This window comes from Trachurus trachurus (genome assembly GCF_905171665.1).
Source record: "Trachurus trachurus genome assembly, chromosome: 12".
Taxonomy (NCBI): domain Eukaryota; kingdom Metazoa; phylum Chordata; class Actinopteri; order Carangiformes; family Carangidae; genus Trachurus; species Trachurus trachurus.
In genome coordinates, this window is record NC_139908.1 from 209,833 (window position 1) to 231,736 (window position 21,904).

The 21,904-nt window shown below is 44.8% G+C and overlaps 1 protein-coding gene across 1 annotated transcript in view; it reads left to right on the top strand.

Annotated features, from left to right (window-relative positions):
- Positions 1-21,904, top strand: part of ttc28 (tetratricopeptide repeat domain 28) — a 120,208-nt gene that overhangs the window by 36,792 nt on the left and 61,512 nt on the right. Inside the window, exon 3 of the mRNA XM_083983931.1 lies at positions 15,232-15,379. Within this exon, the coding sequence (XP_083840057.1) occupies positions 15,232-15,379 (148 nt within the window). The remainder of the gene's footprint in view (positions 1-15,231; positions 15,380-21,904) is intronic.

The following is a 21,904-nucleotide window of genomic DNA, read 5'->3' on the forward strand; positions in this document are numbered from 1 at the left end:
GAGGTACTAGGCAAAGTGCAAAGTGCTCATAGCAGCAAGATGTTGATTGTTATATACTGTATGTGTGGTGGACACAGTGCAAAGTGCTCATAGCAGCATGATTATTCATAGTATTGATAATAATAAATAAAGTAATAATAAAGATAAAACATGAAAGTGGCAACAGTGGCAGATGTAATACCAACGATGGTAATTCTCAGTTACAGAAGATAAAAAATGAGCAGCTATGGTGATGTGACAGATGTTTCTGTGGATATCAGATGAAAACAGAGACAAGAAGTGCTGACGAAACAGATCCACTTTGATACTCTAACTCCTGGATTCTCCTCCGCTCATCGTCACAGTGAAGCACAGTCATCAAACACACCTGTTGCTGTTGCTGTTGTCGTGACGACACTGACATAGATGATACAGATGATACAGACGAGGGCTTGGAGCCCGTCTGGGGCGTAAGTGGCATTTTGGGTGAAAATGAGTTCTATATATGAAAAGAAAGGTCTTGATGAGCTCTATCCAGTGGTGCCAAAAAGACCTATCTGAGATCACACTGTGTTGAATAAAGCAACAAAACAATAAAGACCTAACACCAAAGTGTGAGTAATGTTTGAAGCCAGAAGGGTAGTCCACGTAAGTCCACTTACGCCCTTCTGGCTCTGAAAAATACAAGTAAATCCATGTAAATCCATTTGGGACCCACATGTTTGTTCAGAACCAGAAGGGCGTAAGTGTAGTTGGTGCCCTTAGAACCCTTTTTTAGAAAAAGGGTCCTATGTTTTTCCCCAAAAGGACGCGGGGAACACGCATTTTTGGTCCCATACCTGCAGTGGAGTTGTGACTTTGCAGATTTTTTGCCTGTTTTTGAATGAGAAGTTGAGTTGTGACTTTGAGTGAGAAGTGTAATTGTCCCATTGGTTGGGTTTAGGCAATGAAGAAAGGAGTTGGTTAAGTTTAGTAAAAAGAGCAGGTAGAGGCTAGACAGGCCAGATAGAGAGAGAGAGTCCATCGACCAGCAACAGTGGGGAACATAGGACCCTTTTAAAATAATTAATGAATGGACTATGGGCTACCGTGAATATCAATAATCACTAAACATGCGGACACTAATACAAAATCGCGATAAATCGGCTTTTATCAAATTGTAAATTGCGGTCACTTCCCCACTGTTTAGCTTCCTCCAGTCCTTACATTTGTTTTCAATGAAGCCTTTCAGAATCAATCAGCGGATCGATGGATTATCGTTACCATGTGTGTGTTTGTGTATTTTCCTATCTGTCATAAACAAGAGAATACGGGCGGGGTGTGTTAGTAGTTTTTTTTTAAACCGGGGCCCAAAAAGTTCGGTTTCAAAAATACCCATGTTGGTGTGGACTAGGCCTCAGTTCATCTGCTGAGGAGTTTAAACTGTGTTTGTGTCTGAGAGAGAAGAGAGAAGACGTTGTAGTCTAAGTGTTTGTGTCTGAGAGAGAAGAGAGAAGACGTAGTAGGAAGTGTTTCTATCTTAGAGAGAATATCTAAGTGAAGCAGCAGCAGCATTAACAACAGCAGCAGCAGCAGCAGCTGGTTGAAGCTTCAGTCTGAACGACCTCGTCGTACGACTGCTGCTTCAACCTCTGGTGTCCCAGCTGCTTCAGGTGGGAATAGACTTCATGTGTTCATGTGTGAACGGCTTAGTGTGAACTGGTGTGTGTGTGTGTGTGTGTGTGTGTGTGTGTGTGTGTGTGTGTGTGTGTGTGTGTGTGTGTGTGTGTGTGTGTGTGTGTGTGTGTGTGTTGGGGTTTAAGCATCAGGGGCAGAGAGGCTCTCCTCTACTCTGCTCTTTAACATGTTGTATTTAAATGAGCCGAGTGTCGCTGCCGTTGCAGATAAGCTGCACTTATTATGGTCTGTTTCTCCTCTCTGCTCCTCAGGTCTGTTCCCATTATTATGGTCTGTTTCTCCTCTCTGCTCCTCAGGTCTGTTCCCATTATTATGGTCTGTTTCTCCTCTCTGCTCCTCAGGTCTGTTCCCATTATTATGGTCTGTTTCTCCTCTCTGCTCCTCAGGTCTGTTCCCATCATCTCTAGTGGATTCTTTTTATTCTAGTCAGACCTGGGACTCATCGTCCAATCAGAACAAAGAGCTTCATCACAAACATTTAGTTCAACCAGAGGAGTCGTCTCGTGTCCCGACACAAGAAGTAGTTCCTCTAAACCAGCCAGTTCTGACCCCGTTACAATGATATTTATGTTGTAATAATAATAATTATTAACAGAGTTGTTGGTTTGATGAGGTCACTAACAGGTCTCGAAGGGATTTGGGCAGACACGCTGTTTTTTAGTTATCATTATTTATACGTCTCCTTCTACCAATCACATGCATTTTGTCCTCTCATGTTCTACAACTCATGAAATAACAAAATATGGTGGAACTAGTTGTTGTTTTGGTCTCTGTCTTGAGCTCAACTGGTCTCGGTCTTGACTACAAGTCTAGTGTGTGTGTGTGTGTGTGTGTGTGTGTGTGTGTGTGTGTGTGTGTGTGTGTGTGTGTGTGTGTGTGTGTGTGTGTCTGTGTGTCTGTGTGTGTGTGTGTGTACTGTAATGTGTAACCAGGGTTGTGATGTGTGAGGAGCCGTCGCGTAGAAACTGATCTTTATGAACCCTGATGATGCGGTCGCCATGGTTTCAGAATCTCGTCTCGTCGACAACAAAACATAGAAGAAGTTTGTAGAAAATAAAAACAGTGATGATGATGATGATGTAGAGAAGAAGGAAGAGGAAGAGGAGGAGGAGGAAGAGGAAGGTTAATGTTAATGTTAAAGGATATTTCGGTGTAAGTGTAAGCCATGGTCCAACGCACCGTAACACCGAGTTAGACCCTCGATGATGAAGTCTGCTAACCGCTAGCTTCTCTAGTTGTAGCAACATTAGCAATGGCCGCACCATAAAAAACAGCGCAGTCTATTGATCCACTATCCAGCGATCAAAAAGCCACTTACAGCCACAAATAATGCTCAGAACAGCACCAAACGTCATCAACAATACAAACAGGGTCCCATCCCATAAAACGAGGCATCAGACATCTGTTAGCTTAGCCTGGTTTCTATTGAAAAGAGACGAAAACAACTCACCCACTCTCCTCCAGTTATACGCTATGCAGCAACTTTCCGTGTCCAGCATAGAGTCCAGGCGCTGACAACACACGTCCGAGGCCGACTGGCAGCACAAACAAATGGTTTCAGCACAAACATCTGGTTTCAGCACAGACATCTGGTTTCAGCACAAACATCTGGTTTCAGCACAAACATCTGGTTTCAGCACAAACACCTGGTTTCAGCACAAACATCTGGTTTCAGCACAAACATCTGGTTTCAGCACAAACATCTGGTTTCAGCACAAACATCTGGTTTCAGCGGCCACCAACAGGCAGTGACCACCACACTGACCACTCTTTGACTTCCCTCCTCCATTTCCTTCAGCTCGTCTTCAGTGAACTCGGTCTCTAACTGATAGCAGCGCCCATCGAAATGAAACCAGTCGTTGTTGTTTTCAAATTCCATAAACTCAGCCGTGTCCGTGATGTCTCCTTCACTAAATTACAGACAGTCTCTTCCGGCAACGAACGGCGTCGGTCGCATGTGTGACGTGACGTTGCGTCTAATCTCGCGCTTGTTTACGTGATTCTCTCTGTTCATTTCCCTGTGAACACTCGATAATAACTTTTATAAACTGATGAAGATACATAGGAACTTAGCTGCATTATATGGAGTAATACACACACATTCATCCTTGAGCTGCGGGACTCTACTTCACTCGGTAATCACCTCCACGCCAGCTGACTACCTGTAACCATGGCTACAACAGCTGACTACCTGTAACCATGGCTACAACAGCTGACTACCTGTAACCATGGCTACAACAGCTGACTACCTGTAACCATGGCTACAACAAGCAGACATCACAGATAGGACCTGGGGGAATCAAGTGGTCAGTGTGGTGGTCCCTGCCTGTCGGTGGCCGCTGAAACCAGATGTTTGTGCTGAAACCAGATGTTTGTGCTGAAACCAGATGTCTGTGCTGAAACCAGATGTTTATGCTGAAACCAGATGTTTGTGCTGAAACCAGATGTTTATGCTGAAACCAGATGTTTGTGCTGAAACCAGATGTCTGTGCTGAAACCAGATGTTTATGCTGAAACCAGATGTTTGTGCTGAAACCAGATGTTTATGCTGAAACCAGATGTTTGTGCTGAAACCAGATGTCTGTGCTGAAACCAGATGTTTATGCTGAAACCAGATGTTTGTGCTGAAACCAGATGTTTGTGCTGAAACCAGATGTCTGTGCTGAAACCAGATGTTTATGCTGAAACCAGATGTTTGTGCTGAAACCAGATGTTTATGCTGAAACCAGATGTTTGTGCTGAAACCAGATGTCTGTGCTGAAACCAGATGTTTATGCTGAAACCAGATGTTTGTGCTGAAACCAGATGTTTATGCTGAAACCAGATGTTTGTGCTGAAACCAGATGTCTGTGCTGAAACCAGATGTTTATGCTGAAACCAGATGTTTGTGCTGAAACCAGATGTTTGTGCTGTCAGTGGCCGCTGAAACCAGATGTTTATGCTGAAACCAGATGTTTGTGCTGAAACCAGATGTCTGTGCTGAAACCAGATGTTTGTGCTGAAACCACATGATTGTGCTGAAACCAGATGTTTATGCTGAAACCAGATGTTTGTGCTGAAACCAGATGTTTGTGCTGCCAGTCGGCCTCGGACGTGTGTTGTCAGTGCCTGGACTCTATGCTGGACACGGAAAGTTGCTGCATAGCGTATAACTGGAGCAGAGTGGGTGAGTTGTTTTCGTCTTGTTTCAATAGAAACCAGGCTAAGCTAACAGGTGTTTGATGCCTCGTATTATGGGATGGGACCCTGTTTGTACTATTGATGACGTTTGGTGCTGTTCTGAGCATTATTTGTGGCTAAAAGTGGCTTTTTGATCGGTGGATAGTGGATCCGTATACTGCGCGGTTTGTTATGGTGCGGTCATTGCTAAAGTTGCTACAACTGGAGAAGCTAACGGTTAGCAGACTTCATCTCTCGAGGGGGGGTCTAACTCGGTGTTACGATGCGTTGGACCATGGGTTAAACTTACACCGGAATATCCCTCTAATGTGACAGTTGGTTAAAGATGTAAACGGGTGTTAGAGGTGTCGTCGTGGTTACAGCTGCAGGAACTAAAGGTTTTCACACCGACTCATCGTCACCTTTCACTTCTCATTAAACCTGTTGGTTCCACTTCACACTTTGTTCTCAGAGATGAAAACCTGCGTAGAGACTTTTGACACATTTATATAATAATATAAATATCCATCACAGCAGTTTAAACAAAGTAAAACAGAAACTTGTGACAGGATGAAAACAGCTGATCAGCTTTAACCACGCCCATCTGTGATGTCACAGTTTACAGAGTTCACCTGAACACATCGCTGCAGCTGTCTTATTTCTAGTCAAAACAGATCTCATACTTAAAATAAGACTCATCACATTAAAAAGTAGCTTGTTTTTAGACACTTTTTACTTCTTTCAAGCTGATTTTAAATAAATAAATAGAAAAATCTGATAGTGGAGCAAGTTTTTCTTTCTTTTTACAAACACAAAAAACTTGCTTTCACTGGCAGATTTTTCTACTTATTTCAAGTAAAAATGATCTAAAAACAAGTTAATTTTTAGGTGATGAGTCTTATTTTAAGTGGAAAGAGATTAGTTTTGACTAGAAATGAGACATTTTGACAAGAAATAAGACAGATATTCTTGGAAAGATTTGTAGTTTTTGCAGTGTACAAATAAAACTGCCTCTCCCTCTCCAACACCTCCTGCCTCCCTCTCCCTCTCGTGCATGCCCACGCCCACGTGCACGTGCACACACCATCCACCCGTTGCCTCTAATCACATTGCAGAGCGTTTCTGCTGCTAAATTGAAATGTAATTGTCAGACAATGGCCGTGACATCAGGATTCAGCGGCGGCTCAGATAGAAGCAGCTCGTCTACACGGAGAATAAAGTGGGACAGAGTTAATGAAATGATGAAGGAGGAGGAGGGGGGGAGGGGGGATGAATGAATGGATGAATCAGTCTGTGGGTTGGATGGAGCAGCAGCAGGAAGTCGACCTGTGAAGGATGAAGCTCTGTTCTCTTATTCTTCTCTTTATTCATCACTGTTTCCATAAAAACACAGGAAGTCGATCAAACTGGTGTAAATTCATGTAAAAACCACTGATGCACGTTGCCTTCAGGGACAGTTTTTCATCAACAGCCTCTGTATTTCCCTCTAAAACAACTCTGTGTGGTAACGTTGTGTTATTATCTCATAGCGTGGTGAATGTGCAGCTCACAACTTGTCCACCAGAGCGTTGTGGAGTTGTTGGATTGTGTATTTGATGAGTTTGATGAGGGAAACCAAGAAATCCCATAATGAGCCTCCGTAGCGTAGCTCTGAGCAGCTCACAGCTCTGCTCCGCCGTTCTAAAAACAGCTTGCACCGACAATTAAAGGTAACAAACCTGCTGCTATGACTATAGGTTGCAGCTCGACATTTAGCTTCGTACGGGGCCCGCGGGATGAATTTACCAGATGTAAAAATGACATAAAGACAGAAGAGGCATTATGTTGTTGAAATTGCATGTTTTATTCTCAAGAAATTTCAGGTTGGTCATAATATGTTTTGTAATAGGATAGTTCTTTAACCTAAACATCTTAATAAGGCGCTTCTTTGCACTAAAACAAAGAGAAAAGTTTAGAGTTCTTATTATTTATAGGATATTATGGTATTATTTTACCAGTCTGGCCCTCTTGAGATCACATTGCACTTAATTTGGCCCCTGAACTAAAATGAGTTTGACACCTCTGGTCTAAACCAATCATAACACATCGAGCTCTCTGAGGGAAATGAGAGTAATTCATGATGATGGAGAGGAAGAGGAAGAGGAAGAGGAAGAGCCCGTTAATAATGAACTCCTCTGCTGATAGAAGACGTTTCACAGCTTCCAGTTCAGTTTTGTTGCCTCATCAGTCGCTGCCTCAGTGTTTTTCTAGTAAAGGTTAGAGAGAGAGAGGAGGAGGAGGAGGAGGAGGAGAATGTGTGAGAAAAAGGGAAAAGAGGGGGATGTCAGGAGAGAGAAAGCAGACTGCAGCTTTGTCGGCGTTATGTGAGAGACTGTGGAGCTGACGCATCGGTAAAGGTTCTGTTTCCTAAAGACTTGAATACATTCAGGTTTATTCAGCTGCACACAACACAACACAGCACAACACAGCTGACTGGAGGAGGAGGAGGAGGAGGAGGAGGAGGAGGAGGAGGAGGAGGAGGAGGAGGAGGAGAAGGAGGAGAAGAAGCAGCAGCCTGTGCAGCTCTGTGCTCTCATGTTATATAATCCTGTTTTCAAAAAGCAGAAACTCATTTAAAGCTACAGGAGAAAACCGGGTGCAGACTGACGGTGTTTGGTGAAGCTGCAGGTTAATGAAGATAAACTGTGTTCACATCCAGCAGCAGCTCATATACATATACAACAGCCTATATATGTGTATTTATGGACACATACAGTATCAGTATTTATAAAACGTAAAGGTGAAATCCGGCGATCTGATTGGTTGTTAACCGTGGTATAATGAGCATATACCACGGCTACTATTCTAAAGCCTTATCACAGCGTAGGCTATCACTCCGCCTCAGGCACGTAGGACTGGTATGAATGGAAGTTGTTGCCATGTATCCATGACAACGGACTGTTGCAGTCCGTAGCAACAGACAGTTGATGTTTTTAGGATGTTAAAAATGTAAAAAGTAAAAACTACATGTCCTCTTTCATATTGTCATTATTGGTAACCGTTTTATCAAAGCTATATATCACTCCAGTCCTCCAGGTGGTCTATGCTCATTCTACCACTCTGAGGGGCGTTGTTCGGCCTGACGCGAACAACGTAATTAAGCTGAGTGTTGACATCCAGCAGCTGAGTGGAGACTCACAACAGACAACTCTCTGTTTAAAGAGTGTATGTCGCTACGTGGCTATACGTCGCTAGCACCCACGCCAGCTGCCAGTCCTGCAGTGAGCAGCTTCAGCATCACCAGGTTTAACCAGCGGTCAGCTGGAAGATAAGAGTATGTTTCTCTGTGTTAATGCTCTTCCACTAACATCTGCTGTATTCTACGCTGATAATCCTTAAACTGGATTAGTCATCTGAACAACAGAGCTGTCAATGAATCAATTACACTGAGAGGAAACAAACACACACATGCAACTGAACAAACACACACACACAACTGGGAGCAGAGCAGAAACTAATCTGTTTAACTGTGTCGGAGCGAAGGAAGTGAGTTGTTTTCAGAAGGTTTCAGCTTTTTACCTCCGTACGTTGAACAAGTCTGTTTCTTTACAACCTCCTCCCCCCACCAGCAGCTACACTGACTCTCTGGGGTCAAAGGTCACATAGGCAATCACATGATCACACACACACACACACACACACACACACACACACACACACACACACACACACACACACACACACACACACCCAGCCTGGTTGAGTGACAGCCTAATTACCCTGTGGAGCAGCAGACTGTTCCTCTGTTGCTCTGCTGTTCTCAGATCAGAGGCCTCGTCCTCCTTCACCCCCACGGCCATGCATGTGTGTGTGTGTGTGTGTGTGTGTGTGTGTGTGTGTGTGTGTGTGTGTGTGTGTGTGTGTGTGTGTGTGTGTGTGTGTGTGTGTGTGTGTGTGTGTGTAGCGATGGCTGTAGATAAGTGTATTCAGACATGACAGCGTTGAGGCAGCGACTCTGCAGCGTCAGATGAAGTCCAGAGAGAAGAGGAGAGGAGGGAATTGGTTTTGGTCAACGAGGGAATAAACCAGAGTGTGTAGAGGTTAACTGGGTCTGTGTGTGTGTGTGTGTGTGTGTGTGTGTGTGTGTGTGTGTGTGTGACAGAGAAAATGCTTTCTTTAATTTAGAGCTCTGGCTTCAGAGTAATTCAGCGTTCAGGCCAAGGTTAAATGTCTCAAACACACACACACACACACACACACACACACACACACACACACACACACACACACACACACACACACACACACACACACACACACACACACACTCTCTTCCACCGTGATGAAATGCGCTCGGAGCTAAAACATGACTGGTGGTGAGTTGTTGTTTGTATTTAGGATGGAAGAGGTGGGAGGAGGAACAGCTGAGGTGAAGTGAGCCGCTCTGACTCTTTAAGAGCTGAGGATGAAGAGGAGGAGGAAGAGGAGGAGGATGAAGAGGAGGAGGTGTGAGCTGCAGCTGCTCATCGACCTCCATGTGTCATGTTCAAAGGCAGATCTAGAAACACCACGCTGCTTCCTTTTTAAAAAATGTTTTATTGAACCTTTATTTACCCAGACAAGCAGTTAAGAACTCATTCTTATTTACACATGCAGCTTCCTGCTCCGACCGAGGCCTCCAGCTCTTTGACCTGAGGGTCTGACCCTAAACAGAGAGCTCCTTCCTGTTCATCGAGGCCTCCAGCTCTTTGACCCTGAAGAGAGAAGAGATGGAGACACAGAGAGGCTGTTCTCGAAACCGCATACTACCGTACTGCCTACTGCATACTGCGTTATATGTACTGTATACTGCATACTGAATGTAGTATTCAGGCTGCTACTTCAGCAGACCGACACCGTTATCACCACAGTATGCAGTATAAAAGTTTCCCAGAATGCATTTCACAGCAACCGGTAGCGGTAGCTGTAACATAGGCTAAAAGCTGTTTTATTTCCCGCTCTAGCGCTGTTATTATGTAACTTTATTAAGTTTTAATATGTTTTCATGAGAGAAAGTAACTGTTTAGACCCAAATATACGGCCAGTTGATCCAAACGACGGCTGTTTAGAAGTTTGAGACAGCAGCCGGTCTGCAGAGCTGCTCGGCCGGCCAACCTCCGTCCTCATCCCGGGGGAGAAAACCATCGCTAATTAACTTACCCGCAGGTTTCTAGAGGTTTACCACCGGCTGGTTAAAGTATTTTTAGGAGATAAATGTTGGTCTCAGTGATGAAATCTAACAGCTGTATCTCAAAGGAGGTTAAATCGAAAGCAACTGGACTTAGTTATTTGTCTAGGAAGACGTTTCACCTTCATCCAAGAGGCTTCATCAGTTCATGTAGCAGCTGACCAGGCTGGGACTGGTCCAACTATCTGGTGTGGAGACTCACTATTTAACCTCTTGTGTGGGCGTTCACAAGGGTGATGATGTCACTGGTTCCCTTTTGTGCTCCAAGTGCCAACGACAGTCGTTTAAATGACTGTCTTTGATGGAAAGTTGGTTTCGACTTCGTTAGTGCCCTATGTTGTTATAACGACAGTCGTTTAAAGGACTGTCTTTGATGGAAAGTTGGTTTCGACTTCGTTAGTGCCCCATGTTGTTATAACGACAGTCGTTGGAGTCACTTGCCACTTGTGAACAGTTGTTGTTCTTTGAGGCTAGATTGTTGAATCTCTGGGAAGGGATGAAAGGGCAGCACCTGTATCAGTAGCATTAGTTAGTGTGAATGTAAAGTGAAGCTTCCTGTGTGTATTGGACAGAAGAGCAGCGCTGCCTCGGGGCTCTGGAGCCTACGGACACAAACCACCACATTTACATCAACAAATACATGTTTTACTATCAACACATCAGTCTGCAGTACGTTTTATTTTATTAAACTATAGTTACGGTACACGGCTACACTACCGTCTTTGGTTACGCTCTGGTTAAGTTAGGACGTCAGGGGAGCATTGCATTGTGGGATACAGTACGCAATGTGGACTGGTCAGATGCATACTGGAGATATTTCCCGAATCAGTACGACATCCGGGAACTTTTCACATACTGCAGATTTTGCTTTTGTTCCCATACTGCATACTACATACTACATTTTGGCCAAATCAGTACGTACCAGCAGTATAGTATGCGGTTTCGAATACAGCCAGAGTCTGAGAGTCCAACCCCTAAACCCCTAAACCCTAAACCCTGACGCTGGAGGAGGAAACAGCTCTGCCTCTGGAGAAGCTGCACACAGGAGGAGGATGGTGATGATGATGATGATGATGATGATGATGAGGATGATGATGATGAGGATGATGGATGTTTTCTTTTCCCAGCATCCTCTCTGAAACTCACACAGAAACTTTACTTTCTCAGAACTGAACAAGATGAGAAGTCCAGTTGCTTTTTACAACAAGACGACCTGCGTGACTGAGAACCTTCACTGACACACAACCTCGGCTCAGCTCCCTCAACATCTGACGCCACGACCCTGCATCTGGTGCACACTCAGACACACACACCTAGACAGACACACACACAGCTGGTGTGTAACATCTTTATCGGTCCCAGTGGAAACGCTGGTTACGGCCGCTCCAACTCAATTACATCTCAGAGTCCCAGAGAATAAATATTCATGCAGATTAAGATGTGTGTGTGTGTGTGTGTGTGTGTGTGTGTGTGTGTGTGTGTGTGTGTGTGTGTGTGTGTGTGTGTGTGTGTGTGTGTGTGTGTGTGTGTGTGTGTGTGTGTGTGTGTGTGTGTGTGTGTGTGTGTCCTTGTTCTACTCTGTGGGGTTCAACCATGGAGTTCACTGTACTGATGAGGGCAAAGATCTGGATTATATTCGTTTTAATAACATTAACTTAAAGGAGAATTCCAGCCATTTTTGACCCTAAATCGTTGTCCTGATGGTCACCCAGTGTTGGATGCAGGTTACCATGGCTACCCGGCGCTAGGGATATCCACAACGCTAACCCATGGGGGCAATTCTTTCAACCACAACAATCAGATATCTCTGGTACATGACTGGAATCCTTAGAGACACCACTGAACTCATATAGTGTAGAGTAGAAACAGTAGAAACTTTGTCTTTTTAACTCTGAAACATCCCAGAAAGACATTGCTATCCCATCACAGATTAACTCTGAAACATCCCAGAAAGACATTACTATCCCATCACAGATTAACTCTGAAACATCCCAGAAAGACATTACTATCCCATCACAGATTAACTCTGAAACATCCCAGAAAGACATTACTATCCCATCACAGATTAACTCTGAAACATCCCAGAAAGACATTACTATCCCATCACAGATTAACTCTGAAACATCCCAGAAAGACATTACTATCCCATCACAGAGAGAAACTAACACTTTGTCCTTGTTGGGATGATTTCTGCACTAAAATAAACGGTGGAGCAGTGGTGATGTTGGAAGATGTGTGTGTAGAGATGCTGCTGGTTTAGACTCTCAGGTCTGATCATGGTTCAGTGATAATGAAGAACATTAATTCTCCAGAATCGTCTCAGAGCAGCGCGGTGCGTTTAATGACCTCGCTCAGCCTCGTAAATAATCATCTCACACAAACAGCTCAGCACAACTCCTTTATACCAGTTTATACTGAGTTTATACTGAGTCCACTAGGGCAACATGTCCTCACATCACAGATACCAGAACTCCTTTATACCGGTTTATACTGAGTCCACTAGCTTCACTCAGTACAACAGTCTTTATTCTGAAGCCTAACCCTAACAACTGGTACCACAACTCCTTTATACTGAGTTTACACTGAGTTTACACTGGGTTTATACCGAGTCCACTATAGAGCAACATGTCCTCACATCACCGATGTCAATGGTTAGGATGCTCCTCTCTCCTCCTCCTCCTCCTCCTCCTCTCTCTGTAGATAGTATCTATAGTGAATCTTCATCTCAGTGTTTTGAGGCAGATTCTCTGAATCTCCATCATGTCTCTTCTATCTGACCCTCTCTACCTCTCTACCTCTCTCTACCCCCCCCCCATGTCTCTAGTGCTGCCATCTGTTCTCCATTACTGAGAGTTAGCAGCAGTAATTGAAGCATCTGTTCATCAGAGTCAATCTGCTGCTGCTGCCACATCACCTCTCACACCTCTAACACCTCTCTCTACAAACACATATACACATAAACACATATACAGTCAGTGTTGGGACTATTGTGTATACAGTACATGTCGTCTTGTCTCTTAAATGAAGCTGTTCTCCAGCTCTCTGCTACGGTGGCCCAGAGGGTCCACAGCTCTGCAGCTGCTGTCAGTGTGGAAACAGAGAACAACTCAGGAAACATCTTCTGTTGTTGTTTCAGCTTCAATATGAACTCAGAGCGGCTACACAAATAAAATGTCCTTGCCTGTTTCTGTCTGTCTGCATCAACTACAGTTATACTGTATATATATGTATACTCTAAGTGTGTATAAACCTCATCTCCAGTCCTGTCTCCTCTCTCCTCTCTGAGCTGCTGGTGCTTCTTGTGACTGGATGTTACATCTGTTAAATCTTCCTCCTGTTGGACACGTTGGGTTTTAAAAGCTCCAACTCCACATAATGTAGTATTATATATATATATATAATACTACATGTGTTTCTATCTAACCCTTGGTGTGGCAGCAGCATCCTGAGTCTGACACCTGTCAGCCGCTACACCTGGCGCCACGGCAACGGCAGCAGCAGCCGTCGTCGCGGAGACGAGTCTCTGATGTTTGTGAGATGCTGCAGGTCACCATGGAGACAGACTGTGTGTGTGTGTGTGTGTGTGTGTGTAGCAGGAGGTGGAGGAGTCAGACTCTTCCTGCTGTCACTTCCTGTCTGACACACACACACACACACAGACAGACACACACACACACACACACACACACACACACACACTCACACACACACACACACACACACACACACACACTCACACACACACACACACACACACACACACACACACACACACACACACACACACACACGGCGGTGCTGAGCTGAGGTAGGAGGACAGGTGGGGCGTCCATCTGTCGCCGTGGCAACCGGCCCGGTCTGGACGGGGGGGTCAGAGGTCGAGCTGCCGTCCCTCCTCATCCTGGTCGCCTGGCAACAGGAACACACCAGAAACATGTTAATGTTACAGTCATATTAACTGTTATTGTCTGTCTGACTGACCCTGGATCTGCTGCTGTTGATCAGTCAGGACACTTGAACCAAGAAATCCCCACAGCTTGCACCGACAATTAAAGGTAACAAACCTACTGCTATGACTATAGGGATTATGGTGATGGGCCAATCTGACTAAATGTTGAACTATCCCTTTAAACCAGCTGTAAACACTGAAACCAGTTGCTCAGCTTCCTCCTCCTGACCTCTGACCTCTGACCCTGTCTCCATGACGACAGAGGGATGCTCTGACTTTGGCTCCTGTAATGACTCATCATTTATCTCCGTGTTCACCCCCCCCCTCCTCCCCCCCTCTGTCTGAATGAAGCTGCCGTGTAATCTGATTACTCTGCTCTTTGTCTCCATCCATTCACTGGCAGGACGGATTACTGGGGTGTGTGTGTGTGTGTGTGTGTGTGTGTGTGTGTGTGTGTGTGTGTGTGTGTGTGTGTGTGTGTGTGTAGGTGTGTGTGTGTGTGTGTGTGTGTGTGTGTGGCAGACATGGTTGCTATGAGGATGAGTGATGTGATGTGAAGTCTGCAGCTGTGATATTATGGTGTGTAGAAGTTGACAGGGATGTGATACGATACGGCTGAATACCGACAGCTAACAGCTCCATGTCCGTCGTGCAGCGCTGCTCCATGTCCAACGTCACACCACTGGTCATTACCTAACATCACTACCCCACCTTTCTCCTCCTCCACCTTTCTGCGGCAGTGGCTCAGGCAGTAGAGCGGGTCGTCCAATGATCGGAGGGTCGGCGGTTCGAATCCCGCTCTGTCCCAGTCGCTGTCGTAGTGTCCTTGGGCAAGACACCTCACCCACCTTGCCTTGTGTGAATGCGTATGAATGATCATGGTGGTGGTCAGAGGGGCCGTTTGGCTTCCGTCAGTTCCCCTACACACGTAGTTTACCACCACCGGTGTGAATGTGTATGAATGGAAGCGTCTTTGGGTCATTGAAAAGCGCTATATAAATTGAATGAAGAAGAAAAGGACCTTTCTCCTCCTTCACCTTTCTCTCGGCTCTGCATGATGCTACATCCTTGTTCACTCTCTAGTCGTCCTTATGAAACCGTGTGTTTCTCTGCTTTGTTCTTTAGTTTCATCCACACAGAACACAGTGGTGGCTCCTGAAACCAGAGTTTTTCACACACTAACCCTCTGTCCTCATGTCCTCATGTCCTGATGTCCTCTGATGTCCACTCATGTCCTCTCTCCTCTGTCCTCTGTCCTCAGGCCTACTTTCGTCAGGGCGTAGCGCTGCAGTACCTTGGTCGTCATGCCGACGCTCTGGCAGCCTTCTCCTCTGGTCTGGCTCAGGACCCGAAGAGTCTGCAGCTGCTGGTGGGGATGGTGGAGGCTGCTATGATGTCACCGCTTAGAGGTTAGAGACACACACACACACACTGAGACACACACAGACACACACAGACACACTGAGACACACACAGACACACAATAGGTGTGATTCCATCAGCTGTTTAGATCATCTAGATGTATCACATCAGAAAATGATGATGGAAACGCTGTGATTCGAATTAAAAACCCCTGATTCACACAAACTGAAATACGCTGCTACGGCCGGTGTTGGTTGATTCAATGGGATGGAAACAACTGTATGTGAATTAAGTGACGTAGCCACGTTCACCCCGTCTGCTCCTGTGTTGCAGTTCACTCACCAGACAACAACAGGGTTTCTGCACCGCCACGGCAAAATAAAAGCCCCCACACACCTTCATAATGATGTTACTGCACTTCTTCATAGTTCCTCCTCAGTAAAAACCAAACTTATCAACCAGCGCATCCAGAGTTTACCATTAATAAAGTCTCTCTCTCTCACACACACACACACACACACACACACACACACGGGCAGGTTGCGTTGTGACGGTAATAAACATATGCGCTTAATCGCACTAATGTGTTGAAATCAGACCGTCAGTCCGTCCGGGGGGGGGGGGGGGGGGGGGGGGGGGGGCAAAGTCTGTAGATGGAAACACACAGGATTAGAATTTCTTTTAATGCACATTTCCCAGACTTCAGACACACAGACATACACACACAGGAACAAAGTCAGCAACAACCAGAGTCTGCAGCAGAGTGAGATGTAGAAATGTGAAGTTTCACTTTGCTTGTGTTGTTTTATTCAGAGAGTTTCCTCTGGGGGGGCAGAGAGAGAGATAAACAGAGAGAAACAGAAAGGAACATGAAGACACAGAAACACAGACAGAGAAGCATAAAGACAGTGAAACGTCTAAAATGAATAAAACAAGTAAAATCAGATGAAAGAGAAACATAAAGAAGCAGAAAGTGGAAACGAGGAGCAGCAGCACCTCCTCCTCCTCTACCAGGGAGCTTTCTGACAGACACAGTCCTGGTCCTGGTTGACAACCGCTTGGCAGGTTGGTTAGCACGTCCTAAGTCCTTTATGGGTGAGTGAGTGCACATCCGTTACACAAGCATATAGAAATAAAACAGGATTATCTAACACAGAAACATCTTCCTCTTCTTCTTTAAAGTCTGGCTGCAGCAGAAACCCTCCCAGTGTGGTGGACTGAATTTACAGCTCATTAATCCAGCTCATGTGTAAAACCTGAGTTATTTCTTCCCTTCTAAAGTTACAGAGTGACTGAGGAGAAGGGACAGAGCTGAAAGTTTGTGAGTTAGGACGTATTTCATCTGTTTATATACGGCCAAAGCCTCAAAGCTGCAAATCCCCCTAAAAATATCCTCCACTTAGAGACTGAAGACACCGAGACACATCCACCCTGACCTTAACCACGGGGTCACCACCACTGTTTAATATGTACAGAGATAATAAATACATTATAGAGGTAGGCATTTGTGTTAAAGGGATAGTTCAACATTTAGTCAAATTGGCCCATTGCCATAATCCCTATAGTCATAGCAGTAGGTTCGTTCGAACGGCGGAGCAGAGCCGTGAGCTGCTCAGAGCTACGCTACGGAGGCTCATTATGGGATTTCTTGGTTTCCCTCATCAAACTCATCAAATACACAATCCAACAACTCCACAACGCTCTGGTGTTGTGAGCTGCACATTCACCACGCTATGAGATAATAACACAACGTTACCACACAGAGTTGTTTTAGAGGGAAATACATGTAAAACCACTGATGCACGTTGCCTTCAGGGACAGTTTTTCATCAACAGTCTCTGTATTTCCCTCTAAAACAACTCTGTGTGGTAACGTTGTGTTATTATCTCATAGCGTGGTTTTATTTATTTCAGAATAAAGGTAGATGTTTGAGAGAGGAGATAGAAAACTACACTGAGAAGGTTTTTACATCTCCTCATGGATCAGCCCTTCAAAATAAAAGGCGGTAGAAGAGGAAACTGTGGAGCTTTATTGTGAAGGTTTGGCTCGGTGACGTTTGGTGTGAACCGGTGTGAACCGGTGTGAACCGGTGTGAAGCGGTGACAGGTTGTGAGGCAGCATGAGGCTGCAGCAGCTCAGCAGAGCGGTGAGACCGTCCTCGACCGTTTAACTTCAGACTCAGACTCCTTCTGTCGCAGGTCTGAATCCCACTGATGCTGTGAAACCTCCACACTGAGCCAGGACCATATTACATACAAGACACTACAGGAGAACAGATTTCACCATGAAACTTCCCAAGTTCATCACTCACATTAAGACAGTTATTTTTTGTATTGCAAGTTTTGTCAAATTTTATGTTTAAATATGTAAATGAGGCAATATCTGATTAAATATGCGCTAATTTGCATATATTTCCATAACAGAAATCTGAACAATGGATAAAGCTGCTTTGTTTTATCTTGTTGACATATTAGAGTCTTTAGTTTTTACAGAGGAGGATTGTGGATATCTCTTTTTATCACTCTGTAAATGAGAAAATACTGTCACCAGCCCTAAAACATCTAATGACTCCATGTTTTTAGTAATAAAATGTTGTATAAATGAGGCTGTGAATGATATATCAACAATCCCCTCTGTAAAAACCTTCAGAATATAGAAAGGGATCAAACTGGAAGGTTTGGTGTCTTATGGTGCGTTAGCAATGACCGCACCATAACAAACAGCGCAGTATACGGATCCACTAGCCACCGATCAAAAAGCCACATACAGCCACAAATAATGCTCAGAACAGCACCAAACATCATCAACAGTACAAACAGGGTCCCATCCCATAATACGAGGCATCAAACATCTGTTAGCTTAGCCTGGTTTCTATTGAACAGAGATGAAAACAACTCACCCACTCTCCTCCAGTTATACGCTATGCAGCAACTTTCTGTGTCCAGCACAGAGTCCAGGCACTGACAACACACGTCCGAGGCCGACTGGCAGCACAAACATCCGGTTTCAGCACAAACATCCGGTTTCAGCACAAACATCTGGTTTCAGCACAAACATCTGGTTTCAGCACAGACATCTGGTTTCAGCCCAAACATCTGGTTTCAGCACAAACATCTGGTTTCAGCACAAACATCTGGTTTCAGCACAGACATCTGGTTTCAGCGGCCACCGACAGCACAAACATCTGGTTTCAGCACAAACATCTGGTTTCAGCACAATCATCTGGTTTCAGCACAAACATCTGGTTTCAGCACAGACATCTGGTTTCAGCACAGACATCTGGTTTCAGCACAGATATCTGGTATCAGCAGCCGACTGGCAGCACAAACATCTGGTTTCAACACAACCATCTGGTTTCTGCGGCCACCGACAGCACAAACATCTGGTTTCAGCACAAACATGTGGTTTCAGCACAATCATCTGGTTTCTGCGGCCACCGACAGCACAAACATCTGGTTTCAGCACAAACATGTGGTTTCAGCACAATCATCTGGTTTCTGCGGCCACCGACAGCACAAACATCTGGTTTCAGCACAATCATCTGGTTTCTGCGGCCACCGACAGCACAAACATCTGGTTTCAGCGGCCACCAACAGGCAGTGACCACCACACTGACCACTCTTTGACTTCCCTCCTCCATTTCCTTCAGCTCGTCTTCAGTAAACTCGGTCTCAAACTGATAGTAGCGCCCATCGAAATGAAACCAGTCGTTGTTGTTCTCAAACTCCATAAACTCAGCCGTGTCCGTGATGTTTCCTTCACTAAATTACAGACAGTCTCTTCCGGCAACGAACGGTGTCGGTCGCACGTGTGACGTTGCATCTAATCTCGCGCTTGTTTACGTGATTCTCTCCGTTCATTTCCCTGTGAACACTCGATAATAACTTTTATAAACTGATGAAGATACATAGGAACTTAGCTGCATTCTATGGAGTAATACACACACATTCATCCTTGAGCTGCGGGACTCTACTTCACTCGGTCATCGCCTCCACGCCAGCTGACTACCTGTAACCATGGCTACAACAGCTGACTACCTGTAACCATGGCTACAACAGCTGACTACCTGTAACCATGGCTACAACAGCTGACTACCTGTAACCATGGCTACAACAGCTCACTACCTGTAACCATGGCTACAACAAGCAGACATCACAGATAGGACCTGGGGGAATCAAGTGGTCAGTGTGGTGGTCACTGCCTGTCGGTGGCCGCTGAAACCAGATGTTTGTGCTGAAACCAGATGTTTGTACTGAAACCAGATGTTTGCGCTGAAACCAGATGTTTGCGCTGAAACCAGATGATTGTGCTGAAACCAGATGTTTGTGCTGAAACCAGATGTTTGTGCTGAAACCAGATGTTTGTGCTGAAACCAGGTGTTTGTGCTGCCAGTTGGCTGCTGAAACCAGATGTTTGTGCTGAAACCAGATGTTTGTGCTGCCAGTTGGCTGCTGAAACCAGGTGTTTGTGCTGAAACCAGGTGTTTGTGCTGCCAGTTGGTTGCTGAAACCAGATGTTTGTGCTGAAACCAGATGTTTGTGCTGCCAGTTGGCTGCTGAAACCAGGTGTTTGTGCTGAAACCAGATGTTTGTCCTGCCAGTTGGCTGCTGAAACCAGATGTTTGTGCTGAAACCAGATGATTGTGCTGAAACCAGATGTTTGTGCTGAAACCAGATGTTTGTGCTGCCAGTCGGCTGCTGAAACCAGATGTTTCTGCTGAAACCAGATGTTTCTGCTGTCGGTGGCCGCTGAAACCAGATGTTTGTGCTGAAACCAGATGTTTGTGCTGTCGGTGGCCGCTGAAACCAGATGTTTGTGCTGAAACCAGATGTTTGTGCTGCCAGTCGGCCTCGGACGTGTGTTGTCAGTGCCTGGACTCTATGCTATTTGTGGCTGTAAGTGGCTTTTTGATCGGTGGATAGTGGATCTGTTGTTGTTTGTTATGGTGCAGTCTTTGCTAAAGTTGCTACAACTAGAGAAGCTAGCGGTTAGCAGACTTCATCATTGAGGGTCTAACTCAGTGTTACGGTGTGTTGGACCATGGGTTAAACTTACACCGGAATATCCCTTGGACTGTAAAATTACATAGATTGTTAATGTCAATGTTACTTGGAGTCTACATCATTGTTCAGGAGAGAGAGTTTTACAACGAGTTTAGGAGAAATCTACTGACGAAACAGAGACTAAATGAAGTAAAATAAAAACTTATATGTGGATTTTCTACCATTTCTTTCCTCTAGTCTGAAAGAAGACGTGATAAGGAAGCAAAACAGCCCAAAATCTAAAAAAAAATGGTCAGTGCACGAGCCTGTAGTGAGTAAATCTGAGTCGAAGCTGCAGACGAAGGTGAAGAAGGTGAAACCAGAGGTCAGAGGTCACGGTCGACCTCACCGACCCCCCCTCAGGACGTCACATTAGCTCTAATTCTCCAGAAACGACTTAGCCATGGTGCAACGCTGCACGCTCCGTCTCCATGCCAACGAAGCAGCGTCGTTAAGTTATTTTACGGCTTCAGATCGGCATCAAGGCTGCAGTTGTTTTCCATTATGTCGAGTTAAGCAACATGGGCTGGCATGAAGGACGGAAACATTTCAACTCTGAAATCAAACTGAATATGTGTGGAGACGTGCTGAGAATACATGATGCACTTTGTCTCATTGTCCTTCATTCACCGTTTGTGTCTCTGTGTCCTGCAACATCTCAACATACAGCTGCTGTTTCACCGTCTGCAGCTTCACAGACAGTTTCACCTACAGCACAACATTAGATAGTAGATAAAAGATATTAACCTACAGCTCCAATGTTTGATAGTAGAAAGTAGATATGAGATAATAGATTTTAACCTACAGCTCCAACATTAGATAGTAGATATTAAATATTAACCTATAGCTCCGATATTAGATATTAGATAATAGATATGAGATAGTAAGATATTAACCTACAGCTCCAACATTAGCCTCTCAAAGTTTCTGGTTTCATTAATCTCAGGTTTAATCCTGACTAATATGTTTCAATTTTAAAACTGTCGTTTGGAAACGCTGCCGATCCTGTTTTATTTTGAAATCTCTGAGGCTGCCATGTTGAATTCAGAGACTGCTTGATGAAAAACTGTCCCTGAAGGCAACACGCAGCAGCGGTTTTGCATGAATTTCCAAGAGTACCCGTATGCAGGGACATCCATACCGGAAGTTGCTCTTCTTCGTGTGTATCATTTCTATGTAGATAAAAGAAATAACTCAGTAACTCAAATGGTCCATGATAAAAAAAATTTTTCCAGCGGATATCTAAGTTACAACATGATTGAGCTAACTAAATATTTTTTTGCATGCATCGTTTATTAAGTTATTAAAAAACGCTGCTAACGGCTAACAACTACCAGTTGCCCAGCCGCGCCGCTCCTGCTGACAGCAGACCAGGAGAGAGAAAAATGAAATGTCTTTGGTGGGTGCTTTGGTTGGGTTTAGGCAATGAAGAAAGGAGTTGGTTAAGTTTAGTAAAAAGAGCAGGTAGAGGCTAGACAGGCCAGAGAGAGAGGGGGGGGGGGGGGGGTCTTAGAATAACAGAAATAATAT